The sequence below is a fragment of the Equus przewalskii genome, chromosome 11 (genome assembly GCF_037783145.1).
Source record: "Equus przewalskii isolate Varuska chromosome 11, EquPr2, whole genome shotgun sequence".
Classification (NCBI taxonomy): Eukaryota; Metazoa; Chordata; class Mammalia; order Perissodactyla; family Equidae; genus Equus; species Equus przewalskii.
In genome coordinates, this window is record NC_091841.1 from 11,861,240 (window position 1) to 11,885,144 (window position 23,905).

A 23,905-nucleotide genomic window follows, 5' to 3' on the forward strand; every position below is an offset into this window, starting at 1 on the left:
ACATCCAGCCAGCCCCATTTATCTCATCCCCTCCACATTGGTCTTCACTGTAGCAGATGACCAAATGATTGATGGATCAGTCCATATCAGTTTAGTGTACATTCTTCTTCAATAGCTGTCCCACAGAATAAAACAAGACGACCTGTCCACAAGCTTATGGATCTCCATGACCTTACTCTGTATCTTAGCAAACCGCAGCCTTCATCTAAACCAACCTGCTGAAAACCCTTGCTCCATTCAAACCCAAGCACTGTTCTTTAGGGCTAAGTAGTTTTCTTGTTTCTGGATCCTCTATTCAACCTGCTGCCCATTCCCATAAACATCCGGCCTGGTTCCTCTGTCCTGATGAATCCCTTTAGTCCATATGGATTTCAGGAGGTCCGCAAACCTCCAGAAGTAGAATGAAAAACGCACATACCCACAATTTTTACCAGCTTCTCAAAGGGGTCCACAACCCCACAAAGATTAAGAACCACTACTCTAGCACAAGAGATCAGGTTCAAGTCCACACATTTCAGAAAGAACTTCATAATTAACGATGATATACTATCACTTACACAGGCCATTAGCACCCACGTCTTCATTTTTGTCCTCTTAAATCTCTGGGCAATGTGTTCAGTCCCAACTGGTAGGCTGTGCATACTGTACCTGGCACTTTCATTTCCTCCCTAAATGAGAACAGCTCTTAGGGCGGGAATGACGTCTAACTGAAACAAAGAGACGGTAACTCCCCACATACACCATCATGTGCTTGCTGGATGTGACAGTGACAACAAAACGGGGAGCCTTCTCTACAAAGGGCTTCAAAACCCTCTAAGAAAGGCAAATGAATATCATGGAGATTATTTTCAAAGTATTATCATTTTGGTAGCAGACTAAAATCTCTCTGAATTTTCTGTACTTATAAGCAATGTTCTAGCACTAAGAAACAATTTAATCTGTTGAAATACACCAACCACCTAGATTTTTTGACTTTAGAGAAATACTTGCTAGGAAACTGGGATTTTTCTAAGATTTTAGAAATATGGATACCAGCAGGCATCAAAGTAGCCAAACCTCAGTACTGAGGGACAGAAATCATTGCCTTTCTTCTGTTTCTATATGGAGTAACATTTTAAAGGATGACGAGTGAAAGATTATAATTATTCCTATGTGTATAATTTTGGACTATCCATTCAAATCTAGTGGTTTCACCATTTCTTTTCCTTCACTGGTAGCTTCAAAGATGACCTGTTCTTTCCGATTCACAGATGAGTCAGTTCGAAGTGTCTTGTGCTGTCTGCAATTCTTTTAAGGGGTAAAGCAGTAATAACCCCCTGTAACATATATTACAGACCTAGTAAATCTAGATAACAAATTGGAACCTGCCCCTCTTTTGGACTATATGACTTAAACTCAACAAGAGAGATCAAATTAAAGGAAATCTATTCACGATGTGAGCTCAAATAGACACCTGTAATACTCATTTAATAATGTCCATGTTAATCTCTTGATCTCTCAGTCAGTGACAAGAAATGTTTATCGTACTCTTCGGGGAAGACTCAATGAGGATTTTAACGATGCCCTCTACATCTATTAGAAAGATATAGAGAAAGATATTTGGTAGTTCAGATTCCCTCAAGAATATTCTTGGAGTCAGGGACATGTGAGATGTTTCTAAATTTCTAAATCAGGATTTCACTTTAATTGTAGCAGAAACCTCAAGATATAATCAAAGATGTGTGACCAGGGAAACAGAGAAAGAGACAGAGAGAGACTAACATGATTTGAAGAATATCGCATTGCTTGAATTTTTATGTAAAACTTTGATATGCTAAAAGTTGTAAATGTCATTGTGTCTGCTAGCTAGGGACAGCGAAGAAGAAACAGCTGGGAGCTTGCACAGTCTGCAGAAAGCCAACCACAAAGACTCACTGCTAAATACTGGGGTCCAAGAGTATTTAGACCAGCAAGGTTTCCCCACACAGATGCTGCGCTGATTTGCTGCATCTGCTGCTGGAGCTGCTGGGCCATTCTCTTCTGTTCTTTGTCCTTCTGTGTATCAGCAAATTTCACCACCATAGGGGATGAGCAACCCTAGGAAAACACCAAAACCAAAGGATCAAATTCCTCCTTTTGGGTGAAGGAAAAATCCTTCAGAGTTAACAGGCAGAACTCATTCTAACTTCATCCACTGCCAAATGATTCTCTTCCTGACAGACAAGCGGCAAAAGACAATTTAAAAGGGTAACTACTGGGGCCAGCCTGGTGGCGCAGCGGTTAAGTGGGCATGTTCCGCTTCGGTGGCCCGGGGTTCGCCAGTCCGGATCCCAGGTGCAGACATTGCACCAATTGGCAAAAAGCCATGCTGTGGGAGGCATCCCACATATAAAGTAGAGGAAGATGGGCACGGATATTAGCTCAGGGCCAGTCTTCCTCAATAAAAAGAGGAGGATTGGCAGCAGTTAGCTCAGGGCTAATCTTCCTCAAAAAAAAAAAAAAAAAAAAAAAGGGTAACTACTTCCCAATATGTTAATTTTAAAGAAAACATCCATTTTCAACTTTAAGATCTTGGGCCTGCTTAACTTTCAGGGCAATCAGATGCTGTATATGTTGTTGGCTTTTGATGGCCAACCGTCTTTGCGCTCTGAGGTTAAGGAAGTCCCCTTCTCACTCATCTGCTCCATACCTCCATGGTCTGTGCTTGGTGCATTGCCTTGATAGCTGTCTGTGCCATGGCTCTTGTAGTAAAAGTCACAAATGCACAACCTGGTGGGAGAAGGGCCAATAACTCATTCACTCATTTGCTTACTTATTTATCTGACAGACATTTGCTGAGCACCCACTATGTGCCAAAGACCATGCTAGTGATAGAGACATTCTTCCTACTTTAGGGGTTCACGATCTAGTAGAGGAGACAGATATGTTACAACAGGGTGATCCGGGCATTAATGGAAAACCAGGGAAGCACCGACAGGAAAGAAGGTGCTTGAGGGAGAAAGGGGAATCATATCTCTAGCTCCTCTTGAGAAGGAAGTGTTTCCATTTTGGTAGCAAGAACCTCTCCAAGCACAAAAGGAGAGAATTTTAATACATGACACAGAAGTGTAGACTGTAGACTCCTTGGGGGGTTGGGAGAATATTAAAGGGATCAACTGGTAAGAACTGAAACGGGACCTAGATATACAACACCAAGGCCACCCTCTCCATCATGACAGGACCACGTTAGGGTAGGGATCACTGGTTTCCACTGGTCCAATTAAAAGAGTCTCCCAAATTAAGACAAGTATCTTTAAAGGCTAAAGATGTACCCACCTCGGCTCAGGCCATCAGGTCCCCGTAATATCCGGCATTCTTCAATCTGTCCAAATGAAGAGAACATGACTCGGATGTCATTTTCAGTGCACTTCTTGGAAATCATACCAATAAACAGCTTCCTGTCTTCCACTGCTAAGAGAGTAAAACACAGAAGGTTTGAACATGATTACTATGAGAGGTAGTGTAGCACAGACTCTGGGTTTGAATACTGGCTCTATGCCTTTATATCATATTTCAGGGATTCTAAGATATACATTTTTTTCATAATTCACCACCTCCTCATAATCAGTGGTATCTTAAAATTATAATTGGAAGTATTCAGATGAAATATAGTGGCTTTGTGATCTTGTGAAAGTTACTTAACCATTCTATGCCTATCTACTCATCTGATTAATAGGGATAATCAGGTTTATCTCAAAGGCAGCTGTAGGTATTAAATGCAAAGTACTGAGCAACTTGCCTAGCACTCAGTAATGTGTGTTTTCACTACCAATACTAAGGAGAACGAGTTTTCACACTCAATATGACAAGACAAACAGAAGACACCTTTCAGTGAGCATAACTGTTCACTTTCCTTTTCTGATTATTCTCTTAGGACTAAGTTCACCTTTCTAACTTGTTCATTTTCTCCCCTTACTCCTGTCCCTAAGAAATATATACTGATAGAGCCAGCCCCGGTGGCCTGGTGGTTAAGTTCAGTGCACTCTGCTTCAGTGGCCTGGGTTTGGATCCTGGGGGCAGACCTACACCACTTGTCTATCAGTGGCCATGCTGTGATGCTGGCTCACATACAAAACAGAGGAAGACTGGTAACAGATGTTAGCTCGGGGTAAATCTTCCTCGGCAAAAAAAAAAAACAAAAAAAACAAAAAAAACACAAAAAACAAAGAAGAAAGAAAGAAATTATACTGATAAAACACATTTCAGTTCACTCTAAAATGTCCTTATAATGTTTCCCTAGAAACTCTATTTAACTCATTTACCATACTTATCTTAAAGAAAAAAACAAACAATTTAGATGACATTACTTAGAGCACTGGACCACTATCTTATACAATACACAAAAATTAACTCAAAATGGATTAAAGATTTGAACGTAAAACCTGAAACCATAAAACTAGAAGAAAACATAGGCAGTAAGCTCCTTGTTGTGGGTCTTGGCAATCATTTTTTTGGATTTGACACCGAAAGCAAAGGCAACAAAAGCAAAAATAAACAAGTGCGACTACATCCAACTAAAAAGCTTCTGCACAGCAAAGAAAACCACCAACAACATGAGAAGGCAACTTACTGAATGGAAGAAAATATGTGTAAATCATATACTTGATAAGGAGTTAATATCCAAAATATATAAAGAACTCATACAACTCAATAGGAAAAAAAAGCAATTCGATTAAAAAATGGGCAGAGACTATGTTCATCGCAGCATTATTTACAATAGCCAAGACGTGGAACCAACCTACATGCCCAGAAACTGATGACTGGATAAAGAAGATATGGTATACATACACAATGGAATACTACTCAGGCATAAAAAAGGACAAAATTGGTCCATTCGCAGCAACATGGATGGACCTCGAGGGTATTAGGTTAAGCTAAATAAGCCAGACAGAGAAAGACGAACTCTATATGACTCCACTCATAGGTGGAAGATAACATACAGACAAGGAGAACTGATCGGTGGTTACCAGGGAAAAGGGAGGGTGGGGGGAGGGCACAAAGGGGGAAGTGGTGTACCCACAACAAGACTAACAATAATGTACAACTGAAATCTCACAAGGCTGTAATCTATCATAATCTTAATAAAAAAAAAAAAATGGGCAGAGGGATCTGAATAGACACTTTTCCAAAGAACACATACAGATGGGCAACAGGTACATGAAAAGATGCTCAACATCACCAATCATCAGGGAAATGCAAATCAAAACCACAGTAAGCTATCACCTCACACCTGTTAGGATGGCTATTACCAAAAAGACAAGAAATAACATATGTTGGTGAGGATGAGAAGGAAGAACCCTTGTGTACTGCTGGTGGAAATATATGATGCAGCCACTGTGGAAAACAATACGGAGGGTCTTCAAAAAATTAAAAACTGAACTACCGTATGATCTAGCAATTCCACTCCTGGGTATCTATCTGAAGAAGATGAAAACACTAACTTGAAAAGATATATGTACCCCTATGTTCACTGCAGCACTATTTACAACAGCCAAGACACAGAAACAACCTAAGTGTCCACTGATGGGTGAATGGATACAGAAAATGTGATTTGGGGGTTAACCCCGTGGCCGAGAAGTTAAATTTGCGCGCTCCACTTCAGCGGCCCAGGGTTTCATGGGTTTGGATCCTGGGCACGGACATAGCACCGCTCATCAGGCCATGCTGAGGTGGCATCCCACATGCCACAACCAGAAGGACCTACAACTAAAAATATACAACTGTGTACTGGGGGACTTTGGGGACAAAAAGGAAAAATAAAATCTTAAAAAAAAAAAAAAAGAAAAAATGTGGGTTACATAAAATAGAGTATATTATTCAGCCATAAAAAGAATGAAATCTTGCCAGCTGTGACAACATGGATGGACCTTGAGGGCATTATGCTAAGTGAAATAAGTCAGCCAGAGAAAGACAAATACTATATGATCTCACCTATATGTAGAATCTTAAAAAAAAAAAAAAAAAAAAATACGAGCTCATCCATAAAGAAAACAGACTGGTGGTTGCCAGAGGCAGGAGTAGGGAGTAGGCAAAACAGGTGAAGGGGGTCAAAAGGTACAAACGTCCAGTTACAAAATAAATAAGTCACGGGAATTTAAGGTACAGCGTGGTGTTATTAACTACAGTTAAGAACACTGTTTTGCATCTTTGAAAGTGGCTAAGAAAGTAGATCTTAAAAGTTCTCATCTCAAGAAAAAAAAATTCTTTTTAACTACGTATGGTGATGGGTGTTTAGACTTACCGTGGTGAGCATTTTGCAATATATACAAACACTGAATCATTATGTTGTACATCTGGAACTAATATGTCAATTACATCTTAATAAAAGAAAAAAGATTACTTAGAGCACAACACAATCCAGATGCCACGAGAACAGCAAACTACAAAGAAACTTTATGAGGGGAGAGTTTCACATGCTTGCTTACCATTGTTCTTCTCACTGTCAGCAGGTTTCATTTGTATAGGATGATGCATCTAAAAAGGAAAACACACGAATATTATCATCATACACATTGAAAGCATTCAGAAATATAAATGAGGACTATAAAGGAAATACCAAAACTAGCGCCTCAAGAGCTCTCTCTGAATTCGCGTCTGCCTCATCATCCTTCCCCGCCAAAATGTCAAAATAGACAGAATGTGAGTCAAGAAGGCAAAATCCTCTTGGCTGAGAGACAGCTATTTTCAGCCTATCTTCTTTGAAATGTTTCCTTTACGTCTTCCTTTACGTCAATTCCCGTGGCAGTCATCTTTCCCCAAAATGGTTTTCAGTGTGTGCCTGAAATGCCTAAGTATGTCCCAGGTGTCAAAACCACCACAGTTCCACTTACTAGTAGGAGCTTTCTTACCCCTGGGAGGACCTTCATGTTGTGAAGAGCATTCTGGGCTTCTAATGCAGCTTTGCGGGTGTAAAATGTAACAAAACAGCACCCTGCAATAAACAAGATTTCATGACATCAAACCAGTCTTTTGAAAGCAGATAATTCCTACGGTGCACTCCCTCCTCCACATACATACTTAAAAGAGAAGGCTGGGCTTATTAAAGTTAGTCCCACCCCCCCCCAAAAAAGAGAGAGAGAATCTAGCAGAAAATCCCACATTATTTTCTATGCATTTTCTTTGTTATAGTCTCCCAGTTCTATTAAAATTCTTTTCGTAGCTGGTCCTATAACTTCTCTGGGAAAGATGATTTCCCTTGCAAAGGTCACAGTACCATGCCACTCAACCCACCCTACTTGGAGCACCAGGTAGCGTGCTGGGGAAGAAGTCTCAGCTACAGACAAGACAGACAGGGGCTTGCACTCTTGCAGCTTCCAGTCTACCGGAACTTTCTTCCTCAGGATAAACTACACCTTACACTGTAGCCAATTTATGCCATATGCCTCAAACATAATTATCATTTATTAAATTACAGAATGACTTACAAGCAAAACCTCTTAATATCTTTTTTTGGACTCCAGGTTCTCATCAAATATAATTAAGCTGCTGCTGCTTCTTTTTTTTTTTAAAAGATTTTTTCCTTTTCCAGGGCTGGCCCTGTGGCCGAGTGGTTAAGTTCATGTGCTCAGCTACAGGCGGCCCAGTGTTTCGTTGGTTCGAATCCTGGGCGCAGACATGGCACTGCTCATCTAGCCACGCTGAGGCAGTGTCTCACATGCCACAACTAGGAGGACCCACAACGAAGAATATACAACTATGTACTAGGGGGCTTTGGGGAGAAAAAAAAAGATAAAATCTTAAAAAAAAAAAACAAAAAAGATTTTTTCCTTTTTCTCCCAAATCCCCCCAGTACATAGCTGTGTATTTTTAGTGGTGGGTCCTTCTAGTTGTGGCATGTGGGATGCCGCCTCAGCATGGACTGATCAGTGGCACCATATCCACGCCCAGGATCTGAACTGGTGAAACCCTGGGCCGCCGAAGCAGAGCACGAGAACTTAACCACTCGGCCATGGCGCCGGCCCCCTAATTAAGCTTCTAACAGCCCACGACAGTGACTGAGGAGATCTGCAGGTTCTGTGCTTGTATCTTTACTGGGCACAGGAGGTGGGACGTGAGTCTTGTAAATCTTGCGCCCATAGTCCCGGGAGATGCAATACAGATCTCTTTCAAAATCACTCTGCAATTAAGATCTTAAATTACTGCATGTTACATCGCCAGTCATCTTCAGAAACTACAATACTTCATATTTTTGGCTAACTATGCCACAAAGAGAAAAATAATTCCTCTGCTTCTAGATTAAGGTGGTTTCAAACATGACCATAAGGCTTGCTCACATTTGCAGTGTAGAACAGCTTTCACAGAAAATTACTCTGAAATTCGGCATTTGGAAAAATAAGAGTATGTCTATGTCTGTGTGTGTAGGGGCAAAGTTAATGCCTTGTCTACCATCAGTCCAATAAAACTTGCACTCTGCTGGGTATTTCTGGAAGCAGCTCAGCCTTACTGCTCCCATTCATTTTGTAGATACAACAAACAGGTCACCTAGAAACAAGTCCCCCCTTGTTGCTAAGCCATCCTGCGAGGCCTCTGTAACGCTGACAGAAATCCATGGGTACGCAGACAGTCGTTCTCCTTCAGCTCACCTTAGCCAAAACACTAAAGAAAACCCTATGTGGTTGGTTTACTTCGACTTTATTTTTGTCATTCTATTACAAAGATCAAATGAGACACTCACGTGAGTCTGTCTCTTGAATTTAGAGTTCTCATAAAGGAATGCCCAAGATCCAATTTACAAATTATCCTCATGATGTCACCTTAACTTTTTATTTTTAAGCCATTAAATCTGTTTGGGCTGGAAGACACGGCTACTGAAAAAGAACAGATTTTTTTCCCCCCGCTGTATGACCATAGGAGAATTCTGGCAATGACAGACAGCATGCACGTGACAGAAATTACATATAAAACTCAAAGCCCTTACCTTTGCTCTGAGGAGGGTTTTGGCTCCTATCCCTTAGGACATTGATTTCATAGACAGCACCATACTGTTCAAAGAGTTCCCTCAAGTCCTTCTCAGACCAGGTCCTCGGAACCTGGCCCACAAACATCTTGATAGCATCAAGATCTGGTTGGTCTGGGTGGTCCAGGGTGCCGTTCATTTTCTTTGAGCTACACAAAATAAAGTAAAACTTATATTATGTATTCATATTGCTTTCCAGAGTGAGTTTTTTCCATTAAAGATCTCAACTACTTTCTGAAAAAGTCAGAAAAAAATTCTACTTCCTTTCACTACTTCCATTCAATTTACCAGAGTTGCCTGGTCCTCGCTCACCATAGCCACCCCTCCCATTATATCCCAAACTAAAAACACCATTCAGGATATCCTGGGTTTTAACTAAGGAACAGAGTGTCACTCATTCCTTGTCTAGTATAAGAATCATCAGAAGAACTTTAGAGGTAAAGTTCCTAAAGTTAAGTTTCAATAATTTTTAAGCACAGTCACTGTTTTAATGTCCATAAAATCACAAAGGACTACTGATTACGGATTAAGATTCAGGACTCTCAATGTACAGAATGATGAGTGGAAAGTTTTCTTTCAGCAGATGTTAGAACAGAAGCACCTGATTTCCAAGGCCTAAGCTAAGAACTCACTAGAATGTTGGCCTTTGAATGTTGCTTTCTCATGTGTAATACTGTTGCTCTTGAGTAAGGTCCCCAGACCAAAATAAAGCTTTGTCTCTCAAACTTCCACAAACGATTGTTATATAAACGTAGAGAATAATGCCATCATTCTAGGGGTTTTTGTTTCTAAGTCATCCAGTTTACTGCTATTTCTCCAAGACTCTTATCAGCTGATTCCCTTACCAACTGCAATCATACCGCCCATGAATTCCTCCACTGCGATCACACCAAGCATGTAACCATCTTACTTTAACACTTTCCTCCCTGCCCCCGCCATCGCCAAGAACCCAGGGGAAGTCCTGCACTACAGGCACAATCAAAGTCCTTCGTCTCTATCACTGTTCCAAGTTCTTCCTCTCAGCATTTATCTAAACCAGGAACAACTTAAATTCCAAATAGCTAGCCTGATTATTTTCACTCAGCGTTTGCTTAATCCAGAAATCACATCATCATATTCAAATTTGCCAAGTTCTAATATTCAATCCTAAATAGAATGCTAGTTTTGTTTAAAGGAAAAACAAGGTTTTCCACCATTGCTATCTTCTGAATAGTACTTGAAAATCTTTGAGAATGCTGAATCTATGAAAGTAGTTCAACTTTTGTTTTTTAATTCCTAAATCTCTTGCAACGAAACACCCACAGGGGCTATTCTCACATCACCTCTGCTGAATGTAGCACTAACTAAATATCAAAAGCTATAAAAAAATGGCATACAGACCAACTCTTGTTGCTATGTCTGTGATGGTTCTCCACGCTCCTCCAGGTTAACTAGTCAGTTTCATCAGGATTCTATGCTAAATTTCCCCCTTCATTATAGTATTTACCACCTTTCAGCACAATATGGTTGTATCTACCTCTTGACTAGACTGAGAGTTCTTTGAAGGCAGAAACTGTTTTCTTTCCTATTCATTCTTATAGCCACACCTGGTTTAGTGCCTGGTTCAAAGTAAGTACTCAGATGTGGGATGGGAGGAATTTCTTATTCTCAGCAATTCCCCCTATTTAAGCAACTAACCCTGATAACAAACGAATGCTGTGCACAAAGAGGGCTCACAGGGCCGGCTTGGTGGCATAGTGGTTAAGCTGGTGTGCTCTGCTTCAGCAGCCAGGGGTTCATGGGTCCGGACCCTGGGCACGGACCTACACATTGCTCATCAAGCCATGCCATGGGTGGCGTCCCACATACAAAATAAGAGGAAGACTGGTACAGATGTTGGCTCAAGGCCAATCTTCCCCATCCCCCCAAATATATATATAAATGAGGGCTCACAAATTAAAGAGCAGCTATTATCTCCAATGAATGACTGTCACAGGATCAACCTGCCTTTTTTTCTTCCTTTTAAGTGTTTTGGAATGCATTATTTTATTGGTCTTCCTTTAGTAATTTAAAACCATGTGTGACAGGGCCAGCCTGGTAGCGTAGCGGTTAAGTGCGCACGTTCTGCTTCGGCAGCCCAAGGTTCGCCGGTTCGGATCCCGGGTGCAGACATGGCACCGCTTGGCATGCCATGCTGTGATAGGCGTCCTACATATAAAGCAGAGGAAGATGGGCATGGATGTTAGCTCAGGGCCAGTCTTCCTCAGAAAAAAGAGGAGGACTGGCAGGACTAATCTTCCAAAAAAAAAAAAAACCAACAAAGGAAAAGCCATGCGTGACAAATCGTTGCAAAAATATAATGCAGTTGCTTTTAGAAGCCTAATCCCAATGTTCCAACAGAAATCATGCTATCATGATATTAAAAAAAGCCCTGTGACTAGTGAAACAATGGGTATCACTCCCAAGAACTTGCCCCCAACAACTTTAACTACTAGTTTTAATATCATCTTACTGAAACGTTGTTAATCTTTAATCATATTTCTATTCTAAGGAGGGCTAACGTAGCACTCAAATGGTGCTCAGAATATGTTTTAATGATAAGGAAGCTGACAGCTACTTCTGAAAAGAGGCAGGGGTTTATTGATTTGTATTACACTAGAGGCAACCGTTCTCCATTTATCGCTTCCTTCTGTATCTGTGTACAGTTTCTAAATTTTCTACATCACTGCTGAGTGCAAAACCATAAACACAGTCAATATATGTGGATTATGGTTTATCCAAAAGTTCAGCGGAGACTTGGCATTCCAGACAAATGCCCTTCCTTCCTCTATTTACTCTCCAAACCCTCCATTTCTTCATGTCCACCTACTTCATGAACCACCCTTTATCCCTGTGTATACCAATTCAGTAGCCAGAAGAATCACCCAAAGCAGTGCTATTCAAAGCGCCCAATGACCAGGGGCAATCTTCAAACTTAACCCTTCAGGAACTTTTACAGCAACTGGACCGACTAATTTTATATATGCTCAATCTAATAATAATAAAAATATACACAAAATGCAAGCTTACATCTTATTATTTTGTTTTTCTACCAAATTGTTTTTATCATACTTTACAAGTTGGGTGGTGAGGGGTGGGACGTGGTCCTTCACCAGTTTGAGAAGCACTTCCAGAGCGTAAGAACTTATCAGGCCAGGCTCAAGATGCTGTGGACATCATGCAATTGAAGTTATGCACTGACTTATTCTTTCCTCCAATAAATATTGGGCACTGACTTATACAGGCTAGGTACTGTGTCAGGTGTGGTATACACTGGTGAAGAAGGAAAACATGGGGTATTTCTTCAGAGCACACGAAGACACAGAAATAAAAATGGCACTATCAGCTAGAGACAAAGAAGAGAGAAGCAATCATATATACACCCACATATACGTAATATGCAATTACAAACTTTCTCATCAACTGTTACTGCGTCTGAAGAGATGAGCAACAATGCTCTTCCATCCTCAGCCTTCCACACATACTTCCAGTATGCATACTGTCATTAGTTACAAGTAACCACTGCATAGAAATCACCTGGGGACAAGACTCCCACTGTAAAATGGCAAGGAGTCCACATCATCCAAGTATGGCATTTACTGTAAAGATCACTAAATACATTCTCAAATGTGTGCCTGACCTTCCCATTGACAGAGAGCTGCTCAGAGTCAATGATATGACAGAGGAGTTATGTATATTTATTACATCCACTCAAGAACCAAGGAAGTCAGCAGCCCCCTAGAGAAGTTATCCTGTCCCTCTCAATCCTAAGAGTCAAGTCTGTGGAAATCCTCATCTTCTGCAGAAGTACAGACCTGGGAGTAGGATGGAGAGAGGAAAGCAGGGCCTACAGTGTTGAGGGAAGGGACATGAGAAGGCCCCAAGTGTTTTAGAAAACAGGCATGGCACCGACCCACCTCTTTTTTATGTTTCTGCTTCTGGCAGCAACTGGCAAATCATTAAGAATGAGAAACTATGGAAAATCAAGATGAGAGGCTGCCTTGTCTGTCTTGATTCTCGATGGGACGCACCATAAAGAAAACAAAACAGAGAACCGATTTGGAAGAGAGACGGGGAAGGAAATCAAAGAGCTTACTTTCAAAGCATACATTTGTTCAAAAGTCTTAAACCCTCTCTTCTCTTCCCCCTAGCTTTCTCTCCCTCAAAACTTTACAGCCCCAGGCCCAGCTGAGAAGACAGAGCAGATGTTCTGTCTCCCTTCTTTCCCATCCCCAAGGCCCAGCTGACTAGACCAGGGGGTGGATCTGTGGATCTTAACCCTACAAGCTGATCCACTGGCTGACCTCTTAGAAACCTAAGACCATGACCTATGCTCAAAACAGAAAAACAGGCCTGGCCAAACAAATTCCCCTAGAGCTGCACTGAGCAAAACCAATAGCCACTAACCATATGTGGCTATTTAAATTTAATTTTAAAAACCGAGCTCTCCGGTTGTACTAGCCATATATGACTAGTGGCTACCGCATGCGACAGAAGAGATGTAGAATATTTTATCATCACAGAAAGTTCTGTTGCATAGCACTGCTCTACAGAATCTGGAACTACTTAACACAAACAGGCAGTTAGGGGTGAAGTCAGAAGTGGAAAGGTGAAAGTAGAGTTAGTATAAGCTGACAAGATGAAAGGGCAGTGGCAAGAGATAACAGCAGTCATGCTACAACATAGGTGAAACTTGAAAATATTATGCTAAGTGAAAGGAGCCAATCACAAAAGGCTACATATTGTGTGATTCCATTTATATGAATGTATGGAATGAGCAAATATGTAGAGACAGGAAGTAGCTTAGTGGTTGCCTAGAAATAGGGATTGGGGGAGGGGAGGGAATGATTGCTAATGGGTACAGGGTTTTTTTTGGGGGTGATGAAACGTTCTGGAATTAGACAGTGTTGATAGTTGCACAACTTTGTGGATATAGCAAAAATCACTGAATTATGTACTTTAAAAGGGTAAGCTTTGTGTTAAGTGAATTACAGTTCAATTGGAGAAAGAAGAGTGAGAAGACAGGCTGGAAGGGAAGTGGCAAGGCAAAGCCACGCTGCAACCAAAGTTGTAAGGCAGATGAAGAGCAGAAGCAACAGCAGCACATGCAGGGCGAGTAGAACATGTGTCCTACATCAGAGAGACGGACTTTCCAGCTCTCCCAGCTTGGAGTCCCTCACTACATGATAGTCCAGGCCGCATGCGATCTTACAGGAAAACTCTTTCATATATGTTAGCTTGAGTAGGTATCTGTTCCTTGCAGCCAAACAGGCTGGCAAATACTACCTTCACATCTGTTTAAAGATCATTTCCAGGGCCAGTCCAGTGGTGCAGCAGTGAAGTGCGCATGTTCTGCTTCGGCAGCCCGGGGTTTACCGGTTCGGATCCCAGGTGCGGACATGGCACCACTTGGCAAGCCATGCTGTTGTAGGTGTCCCACATATAAAGCAGAGGAAGATGGGCACAGACGTTAGCTCAGGGCTAGTCTTCCTCGGCAAGAAGGAGAGGATTGGCAGCAGCAGTTAGGTCAGGGCTAATCTTCCTCAAAAAAAAAGATCATTTCCAGGGGCCAGCCCCATTGCTGAATAGTCAAGCTTGCACTCTCTGCTTTGGCGACCCAGGGTGTGCCGGTTAGGATTCTGGGCGCAGACCTATGCACCACTCATCAAGCCATGCGGTGGAGGCATCCCATTTGGAGGAACTAGAAGGATCTGCAACTAGGATATACAACTGTGTACTGGGGCTTTCGGGAGGAAAAAAAAAAACGAGGAAGATTGGCAAGAGATGTTAGCTCAGGGCTAGTCTTCCTCACCAAAAAACGTCATTTCTGAAACCTTTCCTTACTCATTTTTTTTCCCTCTCCCCTTCTCATTATCTATTGACCTCCATTTGTTCATTATACAAACAGGAAAATCTCAGATACTTACCCATCCCTCCACCCCCGCAGCAGGCATAAATATTTGTTGCATCCCAATCTCCAGCTACCACCCACCCCGACCAGCTTCCTCTGGCTCACATACTGTGCTGTGGAAAAACGGGCACAGAAGGACATCAAAATAAAAAGGACCAAGAAACACTGGCCTGAGTTATTTAACAGCTGTTCTTTAGTGAGAACAAGACAGGGTGAGTCTATGCTAGAAGGAAGTAATTTTCATTTGGATTAAGGGAAATCTTCCTTTAGGTGGGGTGTTAGGTACTCAGAAAAAGCTATCAATAAAGGTTTTTGTTTTTGTTTTTTTGAGGAAGATTAGCCCTGAGCTAACATCCGCTGCCAATCCTGCTCTTTTTGCTGAGGAAGACTGGCCCTGAGCTAACATCCCTGCCCATCTTCCTGTACTTTGTATGTGGGACGCCTACCACAGCATGGCTTGCCAAGCGGTTCCATGTCTGCACCCAGGATCCGAACCAGCGAACCCCGGGCCGCTGAAGCAGAACGTGCGAACTTAACCGCTGCGCCACCAGACTGGCCCCACAATAAAGGTTTTTAAGTCACCATTCAACAAGAAAACAGCTAGCAACCTGCGTGTGAAGGTTTTCAGCCGTCTTCCCTGAGGAACGAAGATAGTGTATGGAGAGATCTTAAATCTCAGTAATTGTCTCTAATTATATATATAAAAAAAAACCTCACAGGACTTGTCACTCACTCAACCGTATTGCCCAAGCACCTACTATGTGACAGATACTACACACTATAGGGGCTATACAAGTGGACTCAGCAACACCTGCCCTGGAGGCACCAGCACTGAACAAGTGGAAGGACACACTATAATCCCCTACACATGCTTTCACAGAGGTATGCAGGTTCTGTGACAAAGTGGGAGGAGGGGAGGGAGGGCAGGAATTTACGCCAAGTGGACTAAGCAGCTGGGAGAAGTGCTACACAGCATGGAGGAAGGAAAGCCTAAGGGCCAAGAAGGAAATGCAAGGACTCAGAAGGGAGAGAAGAGTGAGGTAACATGAGAAAGGCAGAAAAAAAGACTTGAGAGGGTTAGGGGAGAGTATAAAAACATTTTAAAAGATTAGGGAAAAAAGGGATAATAGTAGGAAATCAATGGGAATAGAGAGAGAAGCTGGAGGGACCCAGCGAAGGGCTTCGATGTTATACTGGCAGGCTTGGACTGTATTCCAAGATTTTTAAACAAGGGAGTGATCAGATTTGTCTTCAGAAGACATCTGGCAATAATCTCGCGGATGAGATACAGTGAGGAAACGTGGAGACCAGGAGGCTCTTGCACAACTAGCTCCTCAGGTCAGGGCCCAGTCTCAGGCAATGCTGAGAAACTGGGGGAGCAGGGTCACTAGGCCTTGGGGATCACGTGATAAAGGGGACAAGGAAAAGGAAGAAGTTCCTGATCACTCCCGGGCTCTAGAACAGACAATCTCGGGAACTGTTTTTACACGAGGAAGCCTCCAGATGGAGGTATCCAACGGGAAGTACTTAGAACAAAGTTACAGAGCTCGGAGGACAATAGGGGATAGACATAGAGATCTGAGAATCAGAGAAGCACATCACAGCCTCCTTAAGCAATGGGAAAGCTGAGAGAAAAACGCCTGAGATAGGACTTTTGGAGAACACTCATGTACTAGGCTGCAAACACACTAAGAGGAACCAGTGGAAGCTGAAGGGTGTCAGAGTGGAATCAGGGACAACGGTCACAAGTAAGAAGAGGAACCAGGGCTCAGGCCCCCTGGCCCTTCCACAGCTCCTCCACCAATTCTCTCCAGTAAAGAAATCTGGACATAAGGTACATTGCTAGATCACATTCCCAGGCAGTATCACTTCAGAGAGGAAACCACCGATGTGAAGCCTCCTGCTAAAATCCTATCAGTGAAAAAGGCTGAGAATCCAAGAAAGAGATCACAAGCACACACCATTCTCAAGAACTTTCTTCTTCCCAACTCTGTGGTGTTTTGCAGTATGGTGCCCCTGGGGAGTGGGTCCAAGGACTTGCAATAATGAGAGAGTTGATGGGTAACTGCTCAATGACACCTGAGCCAGCCTGGTCTAGTGGGCAAAAACAAGAAGAGAATGTCATTAAACTTACATTTTAGGCCCAAAGTTGACACCAAGTGTCCTCAGACAAGTCAGTTATAGCTTCTCTAAACTGAATTTCTCATCTGTAAAATAGGGCCAATAGCCCATGCCCAATTAACTTCGCAAAGCTTTTGTCAAGATGGATGACTAAAACAAACTCAATGTACTTGGGAAAATATTATGTAATAGTCTACTCTCTGATTAGCTCTACTCAGAATGACCTGTATTCAGTCTATTCGTTCTCAACTTTAGTGTGCATGAAAAAACCCACACGGAATGTTGTTAAAATACAGATTCTTAGGTCCTATTCTAGCATAAGAATATCTGGGCATGGGCCCAGGGAATCTGCATTTATATGTTCCAGGTGACTTTCTTGCAGTGGTCCATGGTCCAGACTCCATGGGAATCTGAATTAGTCCAAACTCTTAAAAGACGAGAAAACAGGCTGAGGAAAACTTCGGTGTCCAAGGGCTGAATACTAGGCAGTGGCACAGCAGAGAGAGAAAGTGCTACAATGAAAGATAATCCGAGCCACAAAATCCTATTTCTAGGAGTTACATATCTGGTACTTGGGAAGATTTTCATTATGTACTAAGTCTTCAAGATGGCATTCATTGTGATTTCATCTGTCATCTACTCTCATAAAAAGACACATCTAAACAACCATCATTTTGGAGACTACAGAGAAGACATGGGATTCATTTGAAATGAGCAAGCCAGCTAACTTTGAGGCCCCCCCACACTATTCCACAAAGAACTGCTCAGAATCTGCTATTATCCACACCTATTACACCTAATCCCAGGGTAGACTGATTTGCACATGGAGGCCTAAACTCAAAGATCTGCACTACCGCATGTTATCTAGGGGAGTATTCTATCATCTAATATTCTTGGCTTTGAATAACCTAAGGCTCATTTACTTGAGGTTCCAAGATACTCTGAAGCCTGGATAAAGAAACTGAAATCAGGAGTTAAGATATGTGTTCTCTGGCTACAGCTCGGAACCAGGTTAGCATTTTAGCTGTGTACAATGGTGTTGTCACTTATTGAACAGTGGTACAAACTGATGGAGTTTCTCATTCTCATGTTCAAAATTTATCTGGGCAAACTACCAAGCAAGACTGATCCAGTTTTGCATTTTTGGGGGAAGGCAGGTATCTGATGTCCCCGAAATCACATACTGTTGCATTTTCAATTAGACTGGGGAAGAAAATCAAGGTCCAGAATTATAGTTTACATGTCAATACAGCATTCTGCACACACTACTGAATACACCCTAGCTACCAGGCGCCTCTGTGACAGGATCTAAAAATTCGATCACTGAATGTAAATAAATAAATAACTTACCCAAAGATGACCTGAAATTGCATACCCAACCCAAAGCAATAAAGCTACGGTTAAAACAAAATACTCTGGACTCTATCATATGGGAAAACACTACAGCTTGAAGGGATTGGAGCCAGCACTCTTGAGCTGATGTTGCTGATCATATATCAAACGCACCCTTATGTACAGAACTTAGTGATAGCTCTGAGGAAATCAGCAGTAATGGGATAAAATCAGACTACAATAGAATATAACAGCAGTGTGGACTCGGACTTCCTCACCCAATTTTTTCTTCCCTCTTTTAAGGAAAGGGATCAGTTTCATCAAATAGCAAAGAAAACAACCCAATTCTTCTGCTTATGATAAAAATTAGATGAAAATACTTACACGGGACTGGAATTCAAAGAGCAATGATCCACCATCATTTCTGGAAGGAAATCCAACTTAAACGCAGCCATCACCTCACTCTCCCCTTCAGAAGCCAATGATATTAACTTGCTGCACTTGTCTGATCCACAAATACACACAGCTTTAGCTTCCTGGGCTCCACAAAAAACACAAAGTGGAAACAGGAGCTCAGGGAAACCAGCAATAAGTGCCACAGAAACAGGCAGGACTGGGGAAGGGAAAGGGAGTACTGGATTAAAAGGGGGATGTGACCATGTGAAGGGAGGCTCAGCCCGGCACACAATGAAAGTGCTGATGCGCCAGGCTTGTTTTGTGTGATTTTCCCTGGCGAAGCAGTACTAAGTGCACTGTCAGATAAATAGTGTCAGATCCATGAAGATAGCAGTGGCTAACAGAGCAGAAGAGACACAAACTTGTTTCACATCTTCCAAACTCCTCCCTGCAAATCAGTTTGTGAGGGCCCCCAAAGCCTGAAACCACCTGAAGCAAAAAAGCTCACTTCACAGGGTCTGACAATGTTTTTGGAAAGAACTGGGTTGCTGGCCTTGGTCTGAACTTAGTTTCCATGTGCCAAAGGCAGCAGTGAGCACAGTGCTTGGGTCCAAACTAACCTCAGAATAGATGCCTAAGGAGGAGCAGTTCAGGCATCAGAAGCAGGCCAGGGGCCAGGAGCGGAAGAACTGGCCACCAGAAACGTCCTGCTCACATACTACCACTAGCACTGGACCCACCTTGCTCACTTGATGGTGTTGAGAGCAACGTGTGAGATCTAATGAAGGACTTTAAAAAGTGCTGCTTCGGTGACACATTCATTAGGTGACACAAGGCAAAAACTTCTTTACTAACAATCTTTTTTTGCCAGAAAAAAAAAGATGGAATAGTAATATTCTGCCTCTTTATAGGGTACCAAGAAATAGTCTTTTCAGCATTTGATCTTTCTAAAGAAATGAAAGACAAAGAAAAAAACAAAAGCCACCAAAGTGGTAATAATGAGACAGGACCAGGGCCCACCAGGGACAAACACTCCAACATGTCAGGAAGGACACAGGAACGCAGACGAAGTCTCTGCATCCTCTGCCCTCCTTTAAACTGTTGCTAAAATCGAGACTGAGCGCACACACGAAAAGTCTACTGTGGGTGAGCAGTAGAGATGGATATACTTAGCAGTCAAGGCAGATGTGCGCTCCTGTGCTCCATTTAGCTCCACATCCCTCCAAACAACAAATGGTGGCATTTCAATATTTAGGCAGTGACGCTAAAACTGTATCTCTGCAGGCGCCCAAATTTCACAGGCCCTCTTTCCATTTTTACCATGAGGGTTGCCTTACCTCAAAGATTTTGCTGCACTCAAGCTCAGTTCACAACACAGGGAACTTTGAAAAAAAACAAGTTATGTCCAGCCTGTAAAGAGGTAAACGAATGAACTCCTAAATGCATATAGTTACTTTTAAGAAAATAATGAAGGGCACCATGTCACAGAATAGGCCTAGATGTTGTAGTCTGTGTAACGATGGCTGGCACCTGTCTGCATTTGACTGAGGAAGGTAGAAACCATGTCTTCTGTCCAAAATCCAGACACAACCATCCAAAATTTAGAAGTATAATAGCAGCTAACTGTTCTTCTATTTTGTCAGAGACTCTGGCTCATTTCATCTACTACTTGAGAGACGGAAGTGGCAGGAGTTCTCTTCCACACTACGAAAGGAGGAAGCAAAAGCAGGCTGCAAGCGAGAGGAGGCTGTGCAACTGGCACACAGGGCACAGCTCACCGAGCCCTGACTGCCAGACAGGCAGAAGATGGTAACCTAAGCTGGGGTTGGTTAAGTTACTGGGTAGGTTTGTCCTAGTTTCTCCTATGTCCACTCGAGTTGATCACATGCCTCTTCCTACAGAAAGTTACCTGGACCAGGGAGTAAATTTGTGAGGTCAATTAACAACCAAATTAGATTTTTAGTTCAAAGATTCCTTTATAAAAGAATCAACAAGTTCAAAGGAACTCCACTGGTTATTATGTTTCTACTAAGTCACTAAAAATACACTACACCTCTAATCAGAACCACATCTGTTAATGAGAGTTTAAATGTGGGAGTCTTTACTAAGCAGCCAGGCACTGCTCAGTGTATGAAAAGATGTGTACTCCTCACAGTAAAGTTTATCAAGCTAAAGGTTGGGAAGCACTGATTTAGAGTAACATTTTAAAATCCATTTTACGGGGCTGGCCTGGTTGTGCAGCGGTTAACTTCAGACATTCCACTTCAGCAGCCCGGGGTTCTCTGGTTCGGGTCCCGGGTGTGGACCTACACACTGCTTGGCAAGCCATGCTGTGGCAGGCATCCCACATATAAAGGAGAGGAAGATGGGCACAGATGTTACCTCAGGGCCAGCATAAAGAGGAGGATTGGCAGCAGATGGTAGCTCAGAACTAATCTTCCTCAAAAAAAGAAAAAAATAAGTAAAATTCATTTTACAACTTGTAAGGCAACATGGCTTTAAAAATCGATAAGATGGAAAGGTTATGACATGAAGGAGGGCACTTCTCTTTAGGCAGGTCACAAGAGTTATCTCAGTATAATTAAATTCAACATGCTTGTGGGAAAAGAAAACACAGAAATTAATCACAAGTCACTCAATTTTAGAAAAAGGTTACCAAGCTAAGTGACGATAAAAACAATTATGGGAATACAAAAATGCAGATATTAAGGAGAAACGAAAAAGTAGAATTAAAAGTTATTCACAGAAAACTGCCCATGACTTGTTTTTAAATTTCTTAATCAGAAAAACATTCCAGGCTTTTCCCACCAAGGAAAAGCTAATGCTTTATTGCATGAGCAATAAAGAAACGGCAGACAGGGTTCTAACTATGGGACCGCTGCAAAAGAAGGCCTTAACTTTCCCTCAGTCCCTTTTCACCACTTGTCCTCTAACTATGAATTTATATTCATGGTTTCCTGTCTTTTCCTGGTTGTCTGTCTGTCTCAGTTTTCTTTGCCTTGAATATTCTTTAATTCTTTTCTAAGGGCAACAATTCAAAGTGTGATTATGTGAGGGTAGGGGCAATCAGCCTGTTGTAACATTAAGAACCCAAATCACTAAAAGTGATCAGTAAATAAGGGAAACCCTCAAAATAGCACACCCCGCATTTAGAGTGTCAGAATGGAATAAACTGTTTAAAAACTGGATTAGAAGAGAGAAATGCTAGAAATCACAGCATTTGTTTTGTCTAAAGAGTGGAAGAGCCAAAAAAAGCATAGTGGAGCAGGAAAGCCCAGGGGGCACGTGCAAACTTCAGGCTGCCTTACCCTGACTGCTGTAATGAGGGAGCTCAATGACAGGTGAAGGGACCTTACCCTTCCACCTCAATAATCTAAATGTGCTGCAGAGGGCAAAAGTGTGAAGTCTGGCTATATGAGCATAGAGGAAGTTAGAGCCTGCTACTAATTTATATAAGAGAACTTATGTCATTAAAAATCACCATGAGGGGCTGGTCCCATGGCCGAGTGGTTAAGTTCATGCGCTCCGCTTCAGTGGCCTGGGGTTTTACCAGTTCGGATCCTGGGCATGGACATGGCACCGCTCATCAAGCCATGCTGAGGCGGCATCCCACATGCCACAACTAGAAGGACCCACAACTAAAAAATACAACTATGTACCAAGGGGCTTTTGGGAGAAGAAGGAGGAAAAAAAAGATTGGCAACAGATGTTAGCTCAGGCGCCAATCTTTAAAAGAAAAACAAAACAAAAAACACCATACGTCTATATAAGGAAAAGTGCAAAAATCCAGCGAAAAGTCATAACCTCAGACAGTTAAGCGAACTGGGTATTTTTTCCCCCAGAGCTTCTAGCAGTTAGATGATATAAGGGATGTAGAAAAGAATATCACTTGATACCACTTGAAAACAACCAATCAGAGAATAACACAAAATTTTAGCTTAAAACGTTATGGACTTGAATTTTACTTCAAAAATTGAGTACTTCTGGGGCTGGCCCAGTGGCATAGCAGTTAAGTTTGCGAACTCGGCTTCAGTGGCCCGGGGTTCACAGGTTCGGATCCTGGGCGCGGACCTAGCACCACTCATCAAGCTATGCTCTCATGACATCCCACATAAAAGAGAGGAAGATGGGCACAGATGTTAGCTCAGTGACAATTTTCCTCAAGCAAAAGGAGGAAGATTGGCAACAGATGTTAGCTCAAGGCCAATCTTCCTCACACACAAAAAAATCACTATACGATAAAAAGCACTAAGTTTAGTGATTGTTGTATGCAAACTGGTCTGCCTGTAAGATTATCATATAAGGTTACTGAGAGGATGTGACACAGGTGAAAGGAAGCAAACTACCACCTTTCCTGAAATCTAGAAAGTTTTCCATTCCTTCCTCCTATCCTTAATCACTACTATCTCCTCTCCCAATCAGTGTCAAAGATCAGACCAGCAGAAAGACCCTCTTCTGTGCTTACTGCTGTCAGCAAGAGTGTAAGCTCAGAGCCTCCCTTGGAGTTTCTGGGATGAAACCTGACCTAACAGACTGTCCTGTCAAACCGTGACCACCCTTCAAATCAAGTCTTTTTTTCAGATCTCAAACTAGTTGTGGAAGTTAAGTGTAATTCTTTATTTACACTCCAGTGCTGATTAAAAAATCAGTATGTCGAAAAAATTCTGGTTCCAGGAGAGTAATATTATCTGTGTGGAATCCACTAAGTTCTGTCCTCATCCTTGTGCTAGTTTACTTGGGATCTTCCAGCTACGAAGTGGAATGGGGAAAGAAACTGAGCTGGGTAGCTGCTGTGTGTAGACTAGTGCTCCCAACTTTCTCTCCTCCCCCATCCCCACCCCCACCCATTAGAACCTGGCAGCAGCTAGCTCAAGTGGGAGATAAGCCTGCCTTGGGAAATAGCTAAGGAGAGTTGGTTAACAGCAAGAAAGTATTTCCAGCTTCCTAGGAACGGGAAATTATATCCCACAATGTAGGAAAAAACCCATCACCTTTCTGAAGGCAATTTTTTCCTATCTGCACGTCAGGCCTCATGCAAGAAGGTTAAGGAGATGGCCAGGGAGCACACCCATCCAGCAGTGAGCCCATACCTGTAGCTTTACACCTCCCTCTCTGGACTACGTCTTCACTCTAAAAAACCAAGGAAAGAAAAA

General features: G+C 42.3%; 1 protein-coding gene across 50 annotated transcripts in view; it reads right to left on the minus strand.

Annotated features, from left to right (window-relative positions):
- Positions 1 to 23,905, minus strand: part of CELF1 (CUGBP Elav-like family member 1) — a 67,790-nt gene that overhangs the window by 12,459 nt on the left and 31,426 nt on the right. For 16 of the 50 annotated variants that reach the window (XM_070565144.1, XM_070565127.1, XM_070565141.1 and 13 more), the window contains 6 exons: positions 8,936 to 9,123; positions 6,867 to 6,949; positions 6,444 to 6,492; positions 3,295 to 3,429; positions 2,669 to 2,748; positions 1,915 to 2,076 (listed from right to left, as the gene is read on the minus strand). In XM_070565144.1, the coding sequence (XP_070421245.1) occupies positions 1,915 to 2,076; positions 2,669 to 2,748; positions 3,295 to 3,429; positions 6,444 to 6,492; positions 6,867 to 6,949; positions 8,936 to 9,113 (687 nt within the window). In that variant the 5' untranslated portion in view covers positions 9,114 to 9,123. Of the gene's footprint in view, positions 1 to 1,914; positions 2,077 to 2,668; positions 2,749 to 3,294; positions 3,430 to 6,443; positions 6,493 to 6,866; positions 6,950 to 8,935; positions 9,124 to 18,740; positions 18,893 to 23,842; positions 23,883 to 23,905 lie in introns of those variants that run through there. The other 34 variants (XM_070565135.1, XM_070565149.1, XM_070565148.1 and 31 more) reach the window with 5 other exon arrangements.